This window comes from Malaclemys terrapin, chromosome 2, assembly GCF_027887155.1.
Source record: "Malaclemys terrapin pileata isolate rMalTer1 chromosome 2, rMalTer1.hap1, whole genome shotgun sequence".
Taxonomy (NCBI): Eukaryota; Metazoa; Chordata; order Testudines; family Emydidae; genus Malaclemys; species Malaclemys terrapin.
The window spans coordinates 131923125-131940761 of NC_071506.1; the positions used below are offsets into that span (position 1 = coordinate 131923125).

Sequence of the window (17637 nt, forward strand, 5' to 3'; positions counted from 1 at the left end):
TGACTTACTTTGTTCTGTCTGTTACTGCTTGGAACCACTTAAATCCTGCTTCCTGTATTTAATAAAATCATTTTTTTCCTTATTAATTAACTCAGAGTATGTATTAATACCTGGGGGAGCAAACAGCTGTGCATATCTCTCTATCAGTGTTATAGAGGGCAAACAATTTATGAGTTTACCCTGTATAAGCTTTATACAGGGTAAAACGGATTTATTTGGGTTTAGACCCCATTAGGAGTTGGGTATCTGAGTGCTAAAGACAAGCACAATACTGTGAGCTGTTTTCAGGTAAACCTGCAGCTTTGGGGCAAGTAATTCAGACCCTGGGTCTTTGTTGGAGCAGATGGGAGTGTCTGGCTCAGCAAGACAGGGTGCTGGAGTCCTGAGCTGGCAGGGAAAACAGGAATAGAAGTAGTCTTGGTACATTAGGTGGCAGCTCCCAAGGGGGTTTCTGTGATCCAACCCGTCACAGACTCTTCTAGTCTTGAACTCTGACTAACTTGGTGCTTGTGAAAGTGGCCCATTGAGAGTGCTCTCAAAGGTAAGGCATAATATGAACAGGAGCTTTGCAAGCTCTCCCCATACAGCTCTACTGAGGCACTGTAATGTTATCCTGCAGCACCCGCTTCTACTCCATTGCTAGATTTTTCTTGAGCCAAGATTACTGATTCTTCTGCATTGTTCCAGTGTGCCCTGTAGATTTAGCGATATGAGACTAAAATGACCTAACTCATTATACTTGTGACTTTCGCCACTACCTGAACCCAGGTTTCCAAAGTGGGAAGAAGGACATGTGTGTTAATCCAGTAATGTTCACCCCCAGAAAGGAGAGGTTGTTACTGGCCTACTTTGGTTTGAACATCAGTGGTATGCGTGTCCTGCCTAAAGCCCTGCAGTAAGCTAGTTTTGTTGTAATTCTTCAGTGCTGTAGACATTAATTATTTATAAAGCAATTCATGGAAATAAGTGAACATTTTCCAGAATGACATATTTCCAATGAGCCTTCGATTGCTTAATTGGTACATTCTTTCTTCTATTGGGATATACCAGTTGGATTGTACTGTAATAAAACTGTCTTCATTGCTACTTACCTTATCTTTTATTGCAATATGTTCTCACTGAGCACAGCAGTGCTCACTTTAAACTCTATGCCAATATATCCTTGGCTTCTCATTTGGGGAGACACTGGGATTTGTGTGATTCTCTTGTTCAGTAGGCCCTTGGGCAGAACTGTGTCTCTGGAGTTAAACATCTTGAACTGATACCTTTGGGTATGAGTTAAAAAGAGCCACTTAAAACTTGAAAACAAAGTAGATTTCACAAGATTCAAAATACTTTCTGGAATTTGATTAGTGGAAATTTTCCTCTTGATTACACTGCTCTACAGCCAAAATGCTTCTGAAATAAATGTAGTCAAATTTTACTAATTTTGGGTCACTGAGAACGAAAATGATGCTTAAAATTGTTGATTGGCTCTAGTTTTCAAGATATGCTATTGGGTCAGTATATACAACCCTTGACTTGGGAATGGTGGAGGATAAGTGAGTTATAAAGGAAAGGGATCTCAATTTAAACCAGAAATGACTAAAATACATCTTTGACTGGATCTATGAATAAATCTGACTGGGTTTGGACAGTACTTGCTTTTTTGGCAAAACAATGAATGATGCAATCTGAAGCTGGTATTGCATCATACATGATATGAATTGCATCATGTTATTCCTAGAAGTCATGGATGATGCAATCATAACGAAGCTTACATCACTCTGCTGAACAAATTGCCCTATATCAGCTCTAGAAATCATACAGTGTCGTGCTCTCTTATTTGTCAGTGTTTGATTTTGCAAAGGGACACATTTCTGTTTAGCCAAAGTGAGCAGAGATGCCTCGTACTTGTGTGAACAGTGCAGATAACTTCTGCTACGTTTGTGGTGAAGTGACTTTTGCATCACAAAAGCGCAGTATAACCACTATGGTTAAGAAAGCCTGTCACCTTTATTTTGGCTGCAAAATTGGAGATCAGGACAAGAGGTGGGCCCCACACATACGCTGCAACACTTGTGCAACAAATCTTCGCCAGAGGTTGAACAGGAAAAGGAAATCTATGCCTTTTGCAGTACCAATGATTTGGAGAGAGCCAACAGATCATACCAGCAATTGTTACTTCTGCATGGTGCTTCCAGTTGGGAAAGGTGTGTCAAAGAAGAAAAAGTGGACTGTGCATTATCCAAACGTTCCATCAGCTATACGCCCAGTACCCCACGGAGAAGGACTGCCGGTTCCTGATGCACCAGAATCATTCTCACTTGAGTCAGACGAGGAAGAGGATGAAACTTCTGAACCATCGATGTCACAGGACCCACATTTTCTCCCATCCTCCTCCTCTGACCCACACCTCATAACACAAGGTGAACTGAATGACCTTGTCAGGGATTTGGAACTACCCAAGAGTAAGGCAGAGCTGTTGGGCTCCAGACTACAGCAGTGGAATCTCCTGGCAGGTGATGTTAGGGTTTCCATGACCATCAAAAGGATCTTGTCCCATTCTTCTTCATGGAAGGTGATCTTGTAGCCTGCAACAACATCGATGGTGTGATGGCAGCCCTCAACATCATTCACGATCCAGATGAGTGGAGACTCTTCATTGATTCATCGAAGACGAGTCTTAAAGCTGTTTTACTGCATAATGGCAATGTTTTGCCATCAATTCTAGTTGGTCATGCAGTCCATATGAAGGAAACCTATGACAACATGAAACAACTTTTGAGGTGCATAAACTATGACCAACATCCGTGGCAGCTTTGTGGTGATTTGAAGGTTGTTGCTCTCTTGCTTGGTCAGCAGACTGGATACACAAAGTACTGCTGTTTTCTCTGCGAATGGGATAGTTGTGCAAGAGATTCCCACTACATCAAGAAATATTGGCCAATCCGACAGTCATTGGAGCCTGGGAGGAAAAGTGTTCAGCATCCGCCACTTGTTGAATCCAGGAAGATTTTGTTACCACCCTTACACATCAAGCTGGGTCTGATGAAGAACTTTGTCAAGGCCATTGACTAAACACAAGCACCTCTGTGGAAAATTTCCAAGGTTAAGTGAAGCTAAGATAAAGGAAGGTGTCTTTGTTGGTCCTCAGATCCGTGAACTTCTTCGAGATGATGCATTTGACCATGCACTGCGTGGCAAGGAAAAGACGGCATGGAAAGCCTTCCAGTTAGTGGCAATAAATTTTCTCGGAAACAACAAGGGAGACAACTACAGGTTGTTGGTGGAAAACCTCCTCAAAGCAAACAAAAGCCTTGGTTGCAACATGTCACTAAAGATACATTTTTTGCACTCTCATCTAGATTTTTTTTTTTTTCCCACCAAACTGCGGAGCAGTGAGCGACAAGCACGGCGAGCGATTTCACCAGGACATTGCAACAATGGAGAAACGCTATCAGGGCAAATGGAGCCCATCAATGCTTGCAGACTATTGCTGGACAGTGACAAGAGATGCTCCATTTAATGAATACAAGAGACAAGCCAAGAAGCGCCGAGTAGACACTGAATAGGACTAAACTATGTACGTAATAGTTTTTTGCCTTTTTGTTTCATAATAAATTTTATTTATATAATCCTTTTGCTGATTTTTAAAGTGTTACATAAACACGACAGGTGAAATATTATCACGTAAAGCAACCATAAACACATGAAAAGACCTAGGTTTACAATTTAGGATTAAAACTCTACTATCTACACAATATACATAGACATAAAATGTAAAAACTTAAATATCTTAGAAACAGTAGCCAATCAGTTGTTTTAATTGTCATATTTGAATTCAGCACATCAAAATACATAATAAATAGCACATTTTATCTCTGAAGCAGACGACTTCTCAAAAATTGTAGACCAGTGTTATTTGAGAAGATGTGAAACTGATCTCTGAGGCCGCATGAGAGTGTGCCTGTGAAGGGCGCCAGTGGTCTTCTACCAGATCAGAGCAGCCTTGAATCTTAATCTTGATCTGAGACATGGGAGTGAGGTAAGCGATTTTTACAGCAGACGTAGCATTGCACATGTCCATTTCTTTGAGAGCCCAGTGGCAGCTTTTGTTTCAAGGAAACTAAGGACTTATCTACACTTACATTTTATAGTGCTCAACCTGCTGCGCTCGGGGGGGGGGGGGGGGTGAAAAATCACCCCCCTGAGCGCAGCAAGTTTGAGCACTTTAAAGTGCTAGTGTGGACAGGCTCCAAGCGCTGGGAGCCGTTCCTCTCATGGAGGTGGATTACCAGGAGCGCTGGGAGAGCTTTCTCCCAGCACTCGTGCATGACCACAGTCACACTTCAAAGCACTGCCGCGGCAGCTCTTTGAAGTTTCTAGTGAAGACGTAGCCTTAATTTAGACTGTTGAATGAAACAACAATCTCTTGCTCAACTACAGGTAATAAACACACAGATTTATTTTAAAAACAAAAGGTCACCACTTACAAATACAAACTGAAGTCAGTGTAGATGTATATTAGACAAGTTGCACCCGGAGAATTAAATAGATTTTAAATTAATTTAATTCCACCGATGCAAACCTCTATAGATGCACTTAAACCAGTTTAAACCTTCCTTAAGATAAATCAGTATAAATTCGTAAATTTAGTGAATTAAGCTAAATCAATTCAAGTGAGGTTTAAACCTGTTTAAGTACTTGAATGTTAGGGGTATGCATTGATAGATTTTTAAAATTGATTTAGTCACACCAGTGCAACTTTTCTAAAGTAGACCAGATCATAGACTTGTATTCTCAAGAATGTAGTCGATCTGAGACAAAATCCTCCAACAAACAAGTGTGTCCCCACCTTTGCATAACATTAGAGGGTAACAGCGATAAACGTAGTTGGGGTGGAAGAGAAATTAGATTCTCCAGAAATTTGAAATAATAATATGAATAGTCAGAGGCCACCTTCACAAAGAAACTGTATTGAAATATATAATCTCATATGAGCTCTAGATAGCGCTTACTTCAATTAAAATAGTCTAAGAGTTGATAAAAATAATCTCCTCTAGAACCAGAGAGAAAATCAAACTCAAAACACCACATTTCACCCACAAATGTCAGCTGTCTTTTGTTCCATAGGAACCTGAGTAAATGGATGGGATTTACACAGATATAATCCATTTTGGATTATGGGATGGAGGGAGGAGGAATAAATTCTGAAATTTGAGTATTTGAAGGCCTTTCATAGAGAATATCTTGCTGGCAATTGTTTCTTAAACAGAGGAGGGGGTACTCCAGTTGGAGTGCCTCTGCTGACTCAGTCAGTCAGTATTGAATGGGAAGGGAGGGTGTCTCCAGCAAGCAGGTCTCAAGCCAGACAGGGCTGTCATAGGTCAAAACCAAGACCTTAAACTAATCATGCAGCTCAGAGATTCATTGCTTACCAGTAGCCATCTGGGGTGAGAGGGGGAGGTGTTAGGAGACACACTGGCAAAGGCTATATAAATATACTTGGAATAACACACTGGGTTTTCATTCTCAAGCATTCAGCCTTTTTTACTGATCCCATCTCATCTCTCACCCCTCAAGAAGTTCTTTCTCTCTTCCCCTATCCTATTGAGTTCCTCCCCTGATAAAACATCTCTGTAATGCAGTGTTCCGTGTTCCTGATCCTTCAGGCCCAGGCACAAACGCTTGGAACTTAAGGGAGGAAAACAAGCTGAAATTTTAATATTAGAAATCCTTTGGTAGCAAATAAATTAAAAATGTTTACGAAGCACAGAATGCTTCCAGTCCTACGCTGGAGGAGGAGGCCGACGTGTATGGTGGAGGGGAAGCTGTGCTAATAATCTGTACTTTTAAATAACTTCAGCGTAATTCTAAGGACCTTCTTAGTAGAGAGGTTTTAGTGTGTGCAGAGAGTAGTTTATTCTGAGAGCGAAGACCAAAGTTTAGAGGCAAGAATGACAATAAAGAGTAGGGGGATAGGAAGGGCACCAGCTCAAAAGATACATTCATGGCGATGTTCAGGCTGGCAAGCTGTCTTGGCAGCAATACATGATGCTATTACACGGTAGCTACCTGTTCAAGAAGACACGTAGTTACTCCTGCTCCCTGGCCAGTAGTGGATTGGGTATAATGGAAAGCTTGTTGTGTGTAGTCTGAAAGCAAAAGAAGCAGCAAAAATGATTGTGAAAATGCCCCTGGGATACCTGATATTTGGAACTACGTTAGTGGTTCTCCTGGAGGAAGCTCTGTAACTTGTTATATCTTGAAGGGCTGATGTGATGGGAGCATCAGTAACTGAAGGAATTAGTTAGGGTTACCATATCTAATAAATAAAAAAAGAGGACCCTCCACGGGCCCTGGCCCCACCCATTTCCCCACCCCTAGCCCCACCCCAACTCCACCCCTTCCCCGCCCTAACTCCGCCCCCTCCTCCCTCCCACTCCCAGCCACGGGGAAAGGGCTGCCCCAGCGCTACCGGCTTCACGGTTTGCCAGGCAGCCCCCAGACCCTGCGCCCCCGGCCGGCGCTTCCCCAGCGCAGCTGGAGCCCGGGAGAGGAAGCGCCCAGCCGGGGGCGCAGGGTCTGGAGGCTGCCCGGCAAACCATGAAGCCGGTAGCGTTCGGGCAGCCCGGCTCTTAAACAGAGCCGAAGAGTCAGGGAGGAGCAGAGCCGCCATTTTCCTGGACGTGTTCGGCTTTTTGGCAATTCCCCTCGGACGGGGGTTTGACTGCCGAAAAGCCGGACATGTCCGGGAGAAAGAGGACGTATGGTAACCCTAAATTAGTGGGGGTTTTGGAGTGGAAAGGAAAAGGAATGTTGGCCACAGAAAAGCAATTAGTGTCCCATTGTGGTACAGGCTTCTTTACTTTTCAAGATAGAATATCGCAGAATTGGTTCAGCTTGCCCCTCTTTCTGCCCCCACCCCCAAATCCGTATCCTACTTTTATTATTATAATAGAGAACCATAGGTGTGCATAGTGATTGCATAACTCCTTCTATAAAAAGATCTATGACTTACAAGCTAATGGCTCTAGCCTCTTGGTAACCCTGCATCGTAGGTAAGTGTTATATCCCCATTTTACAGGACTCTGATCCTGTCATTGCTAGGTGGGCAGACCCCATCGAAGTCAGTGGGGTTCCATGCAGGCATATGACTCCATCTGCGTGGAGCTTATTGTGGGATTGGGGCCAGAGATACAAAGGTGTGACTTATTAAAGTTCACTCAAGAAACGTGGTAGAGTTGGGAATAGAACCCAGGCTCCTGACCATCCTCAATACATTAAGAAAAAGGCCACACTCTGAATAAAAGTTGAACTCCTGGGAGTGAGTGGCAGAGCTCTGGAATTCGTTCTCTTGCAATATGCTAGGGAGGGGTAGAGAGATGGTGCAAGACACATTCTTAGGTAGGGTGTCTGGCAGGCTATCTGTTGCTCTTGGACAGGATGGTAGTGCGAGGGGATTTCTCGTGTGCCCATCAAGCAGCAATTGTTTTGTGCCTACTTCAGGTGAAGATGGCCATGAAACGTCTTAAAAAAGTAGCATAGGCTGAAAAGCCAGGTATAATTTCAACATATTCATTCCCTAAAAAAGATGAGATAGCGACTCAGCCGTGCAACCTATCTGACAAAACTGTAAAAAGAAATTATTGTTTTAACTGATTTTTTTTTTTTCCTGTGGTCATTCCATTACAGAGCCTAGCCCAGCTAGAGAACCTGTGCAAGCAGCTGTATGAAACTACCGACACCGCGACACGGCTCCAGGCAGAAAAAGCCTTGGTCGAGTTCACCAACAGCCCGGACTGTCTGAGCAAGTGCCAGCTCCTCCTTGAAAGAGGAAGTGTACGTAGAAAATCATAATAGATTCAAACGAACTGGCATTAAAATTTGGCATTTTGGGTGAATGCTCTGAATAAAACAGGGAAGCACATTAGGTAATGCATACCCAGTAAGCTGGAACGTGTCATATTCATGAACATCTTCTGCATGCCAGAATTAAACCTTCAGTTGATCCTGCATTTTCTGTTGGTTTAGAAAAAAATTGGAGTGTACCCACTAAGAGGTTTCCCTTTTGAGGAATCCTGCTTAGATCCTAAAGTACAAAGATAAGTATGCTTAAACACAGTTACGAAATGTGGTCCAGACTTGATATAGCATAGGTTTTTTTTTTTTTTTTTTTTTTTTTGGGAGGGTTGGTGGGAGATGAGCTGTGGAAGGGGTTATTGTGATTGGGAGTGCAAAGTATGGCTCTATAACCGTGCTAGGAAACTGTGTGAATTTGGGCTAAAGTGTCATTAACACTTCTAGCAGGAGAGCTATTGTTGCACAATCATTCCAATTTTGTCCATGTGTCTGTTTATACCAATAGTGTGAATCACATGAAAAGAACCTGTCTTTTGATGGATTGGTTCTTGATTAATCTTATGGGCCAATCCATTATGCAGCCTGAATACAACGTTAATTCTAAAAGGCAAATTCTCTTCTTTCTACTGCTTTAGGAGTTCTAAAATAGCTTGGAAGATGTGATCAAAGATTAAAATCCCAGCATGAGATCTGAGACTCGGATGGGATTAAAACAGAGTTTGCTTTGGGCCATTTTAGCTTACTACTAAGAATCTCTTAAAGCAAAGGTTAGCCTCTCCAATAATGTCCTCAAAGCAATCTAGCAACAATTTCAACCATGGGAAATAAGAACAATTTTTATCTTTACAGTACTTTTTTTTTTCCCCAAGTGGTCACTTGAGTCACTTTGTGGCAGGATAAATCATGCTTAAAATTGCTTGGCCACAGGACCTTTTGAGGTTTGATTTATGGCCCAATGTGCATTCAGCCCTTTGAGTCTATTAGATCAGTGGCTTGCTCACAAAAATCAGGAAACATTAGCCACCCTATCTCAAAGGATCAAGGAACCAGAATGAGACTGGGCACTGTGCAGTGCAGTTCCAGCTGAACACAAGAGCTGAATTATTTATCTCTTTGTGTTGTAAGTTTTTTTTTTTTTGTGTGTGTGGACTCCTTAATTTCTTTGGAATAAAAAATAAATTAGCCTCTGGGTTTCAAATTGCATTTGTGTCTACCATGGACGAACCAGCAACTAGCACAGGGGAAAAGGGAGGGGTCAATTTTAATGGAAAGTCTCTAATGCACAGTTTTATTACTTTGAATATAACCCATTATGTATGTGTAGTCTGTGTCATATTGCCATTTTGTAAAGCTGATGCACAAATTGGATGATCTGACTCACTTACATTAAACTCTCTTTGGGCATATTACTATAAATGGGTTTCTGGTCTCTTGGATTCTTGGAATAGGTTATGGAGGCAAATCCTTTTCATAGTACTGAGTATTATTTAACACAAGAAACATTTGCAATTACACTGCCTGTAATTCATAGAATCTCATACCACCTAGGATTTCTGATGGTTCACTCACATTATTTGTATCCTATTCCCTGGATTAAATTAGTTAGTAATGTCCATTGGTCCGAGTGCTGTTCTGTATGATATATAAATAAAATATGAAGGGGAAGGGAAAACTAACCCGTTTTGTAGTCAAGTGGAAGAGTTTGAAGTGTTTGTATAAAATCTAGGACTGAGTGTGCAGTAACACTTGCCTGCAGCATATTACTATTGGCACTTGTTCCTTCTTGCTTGTCATAATTCTCTCCACCCCTATGTGGGGGCACACAGGTGGAGGGTATGTTATCCTTCTGCTGCTGTCGTCACCCTGGTACCTTTTCCTTCTAAATGCTCTTTTTAAAATATTTTGGATAAACTTGGTGTATACAGAAACAAGGAACTAAGACAGTCCAGAGCATTTAGACTTGTGAACTAAGCTAATATTGAAGCCCAGGTTTCCAGAGACCTGAAAGTTACTAGGTTAACGTAGTGCACAACCACCTTGTCTTCAGCTGTGGCCTCTTTTGTACTGAAACTTGCATTAAACCACTGCTTGTTGTGTTTTTTTCTTTACAGTCATCCTACTCCCAATTATTGGCAGCTACATGCCTTACAAAACTTGTGTCACGCACAAACAACCCCCTGCCATTGGAACAGCGAATAGACATTCGTAAGTAGAAAGCTTTCTTTTCTCTAGCCAAGCCACTGGCATAGCCAGCAAATACTATGGATAATGACTAATTAACAGTACTACATGGTGACAGGAAGTCTTTCTGCAAGCTATTAAGATGTATGGACATTGGTAGCCTAAAATGTATAGTGAAAAGGCAACTTTGCTGTCAGACAATATCTTTTCCTAGCCCAGAGACTACTGGGTTTGAATGCCAGATAGATAGGAGTTATTCAGGTCCAAAGTAATCACAAATTTGTGGCCTTATGAATGAACAAATTTTTAAGATAGTAACTCAGTTCTTTATGAATTAGGCTATTCATCTTCTAATTCCTTTCTCTTCCCTACTTGTTCCTTAATAGCAAAGGGTATCTTAATGAATCCAGTTATTAGGAAAGGTGATTATTTTGTATTTGCCCTTCTTTGTTCTTCTACTTTGCCAGGAGGGGGAGAGAAGGGAGGGGTTTCTTTCTGTTCATTGTCTCCCAAGTCATTGAAGACAGATACTGGCTAAAATCTGCTTTTTGCCTATGACCCAGTACAGGGATAACTTTCATGTTTTATTGTCTATACGAAATTGCATTGAACTGAGACTGGTGAGTTTCACAGTTCTGCTACTATCAAAGGGACAAAGGATCTCAGCCACAGCTCTGATCCAAGCTAGCTCTAAAGAGTGGGCCAAGGTGGAAAGCCACTTGGAAAACTAAGATTCTAGTAATCCAAGACTAAAACTAAACCCTGATTGTGACTGCAGATTACTGTATGTTCTGTCTTTTCAGACAGTGATCTGCATGCTAAGGGGTGATAGAGTAAGAGCAGGTCTGATTGCCCTAAAAAGTGCACCAGCGAAGGAAGGGAGAATGAATAGGACACTTGGGCAGTCTCTTTCAAGGATATAGACTCATAAACATTTAATGTCAGAAGGGACTATAGTGATGATGTAGTCTGACCACCTGCACGTTGCAGGCCACAGAACATTACCCATCCGCTCCTGTAATAGACCCATAACCTCTGGCTGAGTTATTGAAGTCCTCAGATCATGGTTTAAAGACTTCCAATTAGAGAGAATTCACCATTTGCCCTAGTTTAAACCTGCAACTGACCTGTGCCCCATGCTGGAGAGGAAGGCAAAAGAGACAAAGGGTCTCTGCCAATCTGTTCTGGGGGAAAATTCCTTCCCAACGCCAAATATAGCAATCAGACCCTGAGCATGTGCGCAAGACCCACCAGGCAGAGAATGGCAGATATGGTTTCAGAATTGAGAATGCTTTGTGGGACTCCACTTGTCATTTGCAGTAGTTCCTGTGGGAAAGTCATTCTGATGGGATGGGGTAGAAGGCTATCTCTGACCAGTGTCTTGTTGGGAGAGTAACTATGATATCTCCTTTTCTTAGTGTGGCTGTGACCCTAGGAACCCTTTGGTGCCAACTGGCAAAGCGTTTACTGTTCTATAACAGCAACTCTTATCAGGCCTGACAAACTCTCTGTCCTAACACACTGCTTTCATAGTATGTGTGAGGTGTCAGATGGAAGCTTGTGTCAGACGGATCCTCATAATAGTTGTGTGATGTATGTACAGGTGATATTTAAGAAGTTGTATGTACGTACTGAAAATGTTTTAGAATCTGTGTCTCAGGCAGGGTTGGCAAGTGGGTTTTGCCAGACAAGGGATGTGGAATCACCTACCTCATGTATTTATATGTAAATCAAACATTGTAAAGCCTAGCACAGAGGAGGCCCCATTTACATGTGAGAATCAACAGGAAAAACAGGTCAAGAGGGGATGCGAAATAAACTTGTGTGGGGAGACACTTTGGTGCCAGCACACCAGGAAGGAAACCCCAGGCAGTCTTTCTGACTCTAGGGTATAAGAGAGAGGCACAAGGATCACTCTTTTATCCTGCACTTGAGCAGGTGACCCTGCAGTGCAGTTATATCCATGAAAACAGGATCTCAACCAGCCTTGGTTGAAATGCTGCAAGAAAGGGCGTAGGTGAGAAATTGCTTTAGACAAGTTTAGTCTGTTAAAGTTCAGTCTTAGTCTAGTACAAGCATTTCATACTTTTGTTTTACTTGTAACCCATTGTTTTTATCTGTGTTTACTGCACCTTAAATCTTTCCCTTTGTTACTAAACTTACTTTTGTTTTTACTATACATAGATTACAGTGTTGTATTGTTATATTAGAGCTGATACTCAGCTGAATCAAACAAGCTGTTGTGTATATACTATTCCCTTGGGAGTAGTAATTACTGAGAGTGTCTGGTGACAGAGGCTGGATACTAAAGAGGGATGCTTTCAGGGTGGTTCGTGGGTTGGGGTGCACCTGTTATTAACCTGCAAGGCTGAGTAAGGGCTTGCCAGAGCCCTCAGAAGAGTGTGTGTGTGACTGAAGGAATGACCTCTAACTACCATGCACAAGACTGTCACACTGGATGTAGGAGGGGGATAGCAAGGTGACTTGCAATCTGGGGTCCCTGAGAAAGCATGTTATAGGTGCTTTAACAAGCCAGAGTTGATCAGCTTCTCCTTTCTCACTGGACAACAGAATGTCCTGATGTTGGGGGGGCCTTTTCTGAGGAATGGTCCTTAAACCTTTCAGCAGTTCTTGCCAGACGTGTTCTTTCAAAGGACTGAACTCCTCTTGTAATACAAAATAACACACTTGTGTGTGGGAAGAAACTGTTCTACATGAATACCCACCCACAATTTCATATCTCTAGAACCTCCAAACCCTTGGTGTATTGTATTATATTATGACTAGTCTCTCAAAAAAGACATGAATAAAAGATCAGTTATGGTTGTCTGGATACCATAACTGCATTTCCATACTTTCCAACATGGTGATTGTTCCCTGTGTTTCGGTGTAAGCTTTATAAAGATATTTTTCCTAATGCAGATTCACAACCTTATGTCCAGCTTAATGGTCTTTTTGTCTAGGAATTTCCTGATTTTTATTTTTATTTTTTGTCTTGCAGGGAACTACGTGCTCAACTACCTTGCCACCAGGCCAAAGTTGGCAACTTTTGTAACACAAGCACTAATTCAGTTATATGCCAGGATCACAAAGTTGGGCTGGTTTGACTGTCAGAAGGATGAATATGTCTTCAGAAATGTGATCACAGATGTCACAAGGTTTTTACAGGTCAGGGACACCTTTAAAAAACAAAGAGGTAGGGGCGGGGGTGAAGGGGGGGGGGGGGGAGGGGGGGACGACCAAAACCTGGTGTGATTGGAGTGTTCTTGTTGTGCATAATTGCCATATAATGCTCTGAGGGTAAGTGTGCAGTTATTCTTCCACTTCCTCTGCATTAGCTATTGCTAATAACTATTTATTAGTTAATAATTAGTGAATATATTATATAATATATATATTATAATATAATAATTAGTTAATATAGCTAATAGCTATTGCTGATAACTGTCCCATATGAGATTGTAAGCCCTTCAGGGTAGGGACTGTCATTTTGATTTCTGTAAAATGCCTGGCACTCATGGTGTGCTATAAGTATTTAATAATATGGCAGAACTTTAGGATTCCAAGTATGTAATTCCTCTCTCAAAGCCCCAAATCCAAATGATCCATCCAAAATGAAAAGCAGGATGACTTCCCATTAAACTGATCTGTGCACCTCACCTCACCTCATTTGCAGCTGTTACTTCGAATGTGACAAACTGCTTGGTTTCTTTAAATACCAATCTTTTAGTATTAAGCCAGAACCATCAGGGCCTTCAATTTTGAATTTGGACCCTTTAGTATGGGAAAACGATCAGTCAATCAGTTTGGGTGTATCTGTTTTTTTAGGTCATTAATTTTGGCTGTAATGACCGCGAGATCCTTTAAAATTCTAATGTGCCGTGCCAGGGAGGAGAGGGGGTTCCCTGGGCAGCCATCAGGGTAGTACTGCTAAGAAAAGAGACTAAGCATGGGGGAACCTCTCATTGCTCTGGCTGGCCAACATAGCTTCAGTGAAGAAGTGGAAAAAGACTGGCTACAACTCATTGGCTGCAGAGTGCAAGATATGAGTTGGGGGTGTGACAGGAAAGTTTTAATAGTGTGTGTGTGAGACGTGGGGGGGTTGGTTATAGAAGATCTTCATAGATCTTATGTGGAACATCGTGGCTAGATATATCTGTAGAAACATCCCATCCCATAACATGATTATTATTATGAGACATGGGGGTCTCAGGGTGCTATTGCAATCAGAATCAGAGACCCATTTGGCTAGAAGCTGTATAAACAGTCAAAAGACAGTCCCTGCCCACAAGAGCATAGCTTTACAGACAGAAGATGGAACTTTTTCAGCAGATGGCCCCAAACTGTGGGACTCTCTTCCCGAGGAGGCTAGCATGGCATAAAATCGCACTGTTCTCACAACACACTCAACTTCATTTCTTTTTTTTTTTTTTTTTTAATTTAATGTTTTTACAACTTAACTTCCACAAATTAGAGGAAGATGGAAGAGTAGTAGTAAATAATCCCAGAGTACATGGCTGCAGTGGGAGAAGAGGAAAGGAACTAGAGTGGGACTTCTATATTGTGATGGTGGGATTTATTTATTTGGATAGGCAGTTGAATAGTATGATGAGTTTGGGGATCTCTGCACTTAAAAACTGCTGCAGAAAAGTAAAATTCAAGAAGTGATATCTAGAAAATATTACAATGCCGGAGTATTACACCTTTCCATAAACAGCTCAAATGATTTCTAGCTTTTTGAGACAATTCTTTTGCTTTTCACTCAATTCTCAACTCAGTCTCCTGAGACATGTTGAAGGCTGTATTTGGTTTTAGGTCATGGGTTCAGCAAAGATTCCTGGCTACAGCCACATAGTATCATGTTAATGCTTGAGACCATTGTTCAAAACAGAGGCCTGTGATCGTAGCCTCTTCCCCACCAAAACTGCAGTGTGTTTCGACTCCTGCAAAGGGGATGAACTTAGACTCGGATCAGAGAAGAAATTGGGACAATTACTGCAGGCGGGTGCTAACCAAAATGGAGCCCGAGAAGGGAACCCCATCTAGTTACAGGAAGGGAACTCCTTGTGGCAAAAGAAGAGACCGAGGTAGCTCTTATGTGAAGTTAGTTGGTATGTAAAGTCTCATTCCCAGTGAGCAGGTGTTTTGTATCAAGACTGCCAACAATGTGTTAGTCTATAAAAGAGAAGCCAAAGACTGTAAGGGCCATGGAGAATGAACTCTCTTGACTGCTAGAGTTGGGGCCTCATTGTCAGGAGTGAGATATTGATTGTGTGGTGGTTGGGGAAAATTTAACTGCCACTTCTCATGCTGCAGGAGTTCTGTGGCTCTAAGACTTCAATTTTCAGAGCTGTCAATTGGCAGCTTTCATGATCACTAAGGTCCCAGTTCTGCAAAGATTTATGCACTTAAGCTTACCATTGATTTCAGTGGAACTAAGTACTTAAAATTAAGCACACATGTAAATCTTCGACGAATCAGGGGTAAGTAGGCACCAAAAATGTGATTTAGAATAGATAGATGAGCCATTAAATAACATGTGCTTTTGTTTGAGCATTTCATAGAAATTGTTAGCTGCTGAGAAGTCTGGCAAACGTATCAAATTGTAAATAATATGAATAGTTTTTTTTTAATGCATCTAAATATAGAACTCCTGGGTTTTTTAAAAACATGGTGCTTAAACATTTTTTCCAATCACTGTTCTACGAGGACATGGCATATCTAGCCAAATATATCTGATTTACGGTGTGCAAGTACTTCCTTCTGCATGGCAGAAGGATTTCGGAATTACAGTGAAAACTGGCAAGAACAACTTGACACTGCTTATTCCTCCTCTTCTCCCCTCCAATCTCGCTTATCAGGATAGCGTAGAACACTGCATCATAGGAGTGACAATCCTGTCTCAGCTAACGAATGAAATTAATCAAGTAAGTGCTACAGCCTTCTTCAGTGAAGTAAGTGTCCAATTTTCTCATTTGTATTGTTCTCTGTGTGTGTGTGTGTGTGTGTGTGCGCGCGCTGATTTTTTTTTTTTTTATGCTATCATGCACTTTTGTGGTAAGATATTGATATTTCCTCTGATCTAAGAATTTCTTTGCCATCTCCTGCTCTTTTAGCATCTCTCATCTTCTCCAGTACCTGGATGTAATGCTCCATGATAAAAATGAAGCAACACTAAAATAGCAAATGGGTTCATGTCCAGTACTATCTTGCCTGTGAGGATAAAGCCCCACAGCATGAATTAGCAAAGCATCATTAGCATCTTTTGTCCTGCATTCCTATACATTCTTTTAACTTTATGCAGTCTCATTTTTAAAAAATGTCTTAACTTTTTGCATTGTCAATCATTACAATAACTTCTTCATGGGATATAAATATAGGATATAATCATAGCAAATCTGGTAAATATTTTGAGTTTCTGTTCCGAATACATAACGTTACATGTTCAGTGCTCCTTACAAATACTGACCCTATTTCTTGCACTTTTGGTTTTGTTTTGGGTTTTGTGGGGAGCACTGACAGGGCAAAAAGGGACACAGGTTAAGTAACTTGACCAAGCCTACATTTGAATCAGTGGCATAAGCAGGACTAGGACTCAGGAGTTCTTGTCTTTCAGTCCCATGGTCTGATTTCTGCTAGATCTTTCTTCCTCTCTGGTATTTATTTGAAAAGCTGGGACTAGAGACATTAATTGGTCACATCTAAGCATGAAGGAAATAATCATACACTCCTAAAGCCCAATTTATTTTCTAGCTATGACTCCTTCAGACAGATTTTAATAGTGCATTCCAGACTGCCACCAGTCACCCCAAGGAGCAATTTTCCTTGGGGACCCTTCTAGTTTAGATGATAGATTATCTAGACTTTTGCTGAAAGGACCAATCCTAATTAGTTTTGTTTTAGCCTTTTAAGTTCTCATTAATATGGAAACTAACTTTGCTTTTGCTAATACATGTGTAAACACTTGAAAATAACCCAGGCTTTGAAACTCTACCATGGCGTTGAATAACTTAATTAAAAATGATTGTCTGCAGTCTGTTAGGTACAGGGAATATAGGCCAGAACTTTCCCATTGTGGTGTCTAAAGCTGTGCAAAGCACCCACAGCTCACACTGAAGTGAAGTTCAGCTTCTCTAAAAATTGGGACACTTTTTTTGTTTAGGAGCCTGCAAGCTCCCACCCTACTCTAAACAGAGAATCTATTCCCACCCATTGTGTTTAGTCCAGACTTAAGTCACTTCTTGGGATTTGGCTTCATTGGTTACTCAGACAACAAAGTAACTGTAAACCTGTGGCTGGACTTTCTCCTCAGCCTTGGATGCTTCTGTAGTTTCCCTGCAGGAGACCTCTCTGTCTCAGACCTTAGTTCCCTGTGCCCAGAGAACCACTCCCACCTCCCAAATATCAAGGGCAAAACTAACAAGCCAGCAAGACGCAGTGAATCAGTATATATTGATCAGCATCTCCCTGCTTGGGTCGAATACCTAACAGGAGACTGGATAAACAGAAAAGTTCTCTCACCAGTTGTTTCCTAAATCCATATTTAAGTGCCTAGCTGTAGGCAACAAAGTTAGAAAATTTTGGCCATGATTCGTGAATCTCTTGTTTAAA

The 17637-nt window shown here is 41.5% G+C and overlaps 1 protein-coding gene across 2 annotated transcripts in view; it reads left to right on the forward strand.

Moving 5' to 3' along the window:
• Positions 1-17637, forward strand: part of XPO7 (exportin 7) — a 93500-nt gene that overhangs the window by 43003 nt on the left and 32860 nt on the right. The window contains exons 2-5 of one of the 2 annotated variants that reach the window (XM_054017703.1): positions 7678-7824; positions 9957-10050; positions 13028-13194; positions 15888-15980. In XM_054017703.1, coding sequence (XP_053873678.1) covers positions 7678-7824; positions 9957-10050; positions 13028-13194; positions 15888-15980 — 501 coding nt within the window. The remainder of the gene's footprint in view (positions 1-7677; positions 7825-9956; positions 10051-13027; positions 13195-15887; positions 15981-17637) is intronic. The other variant, XM_054017704.1, reaches the window with a different exon arrangement.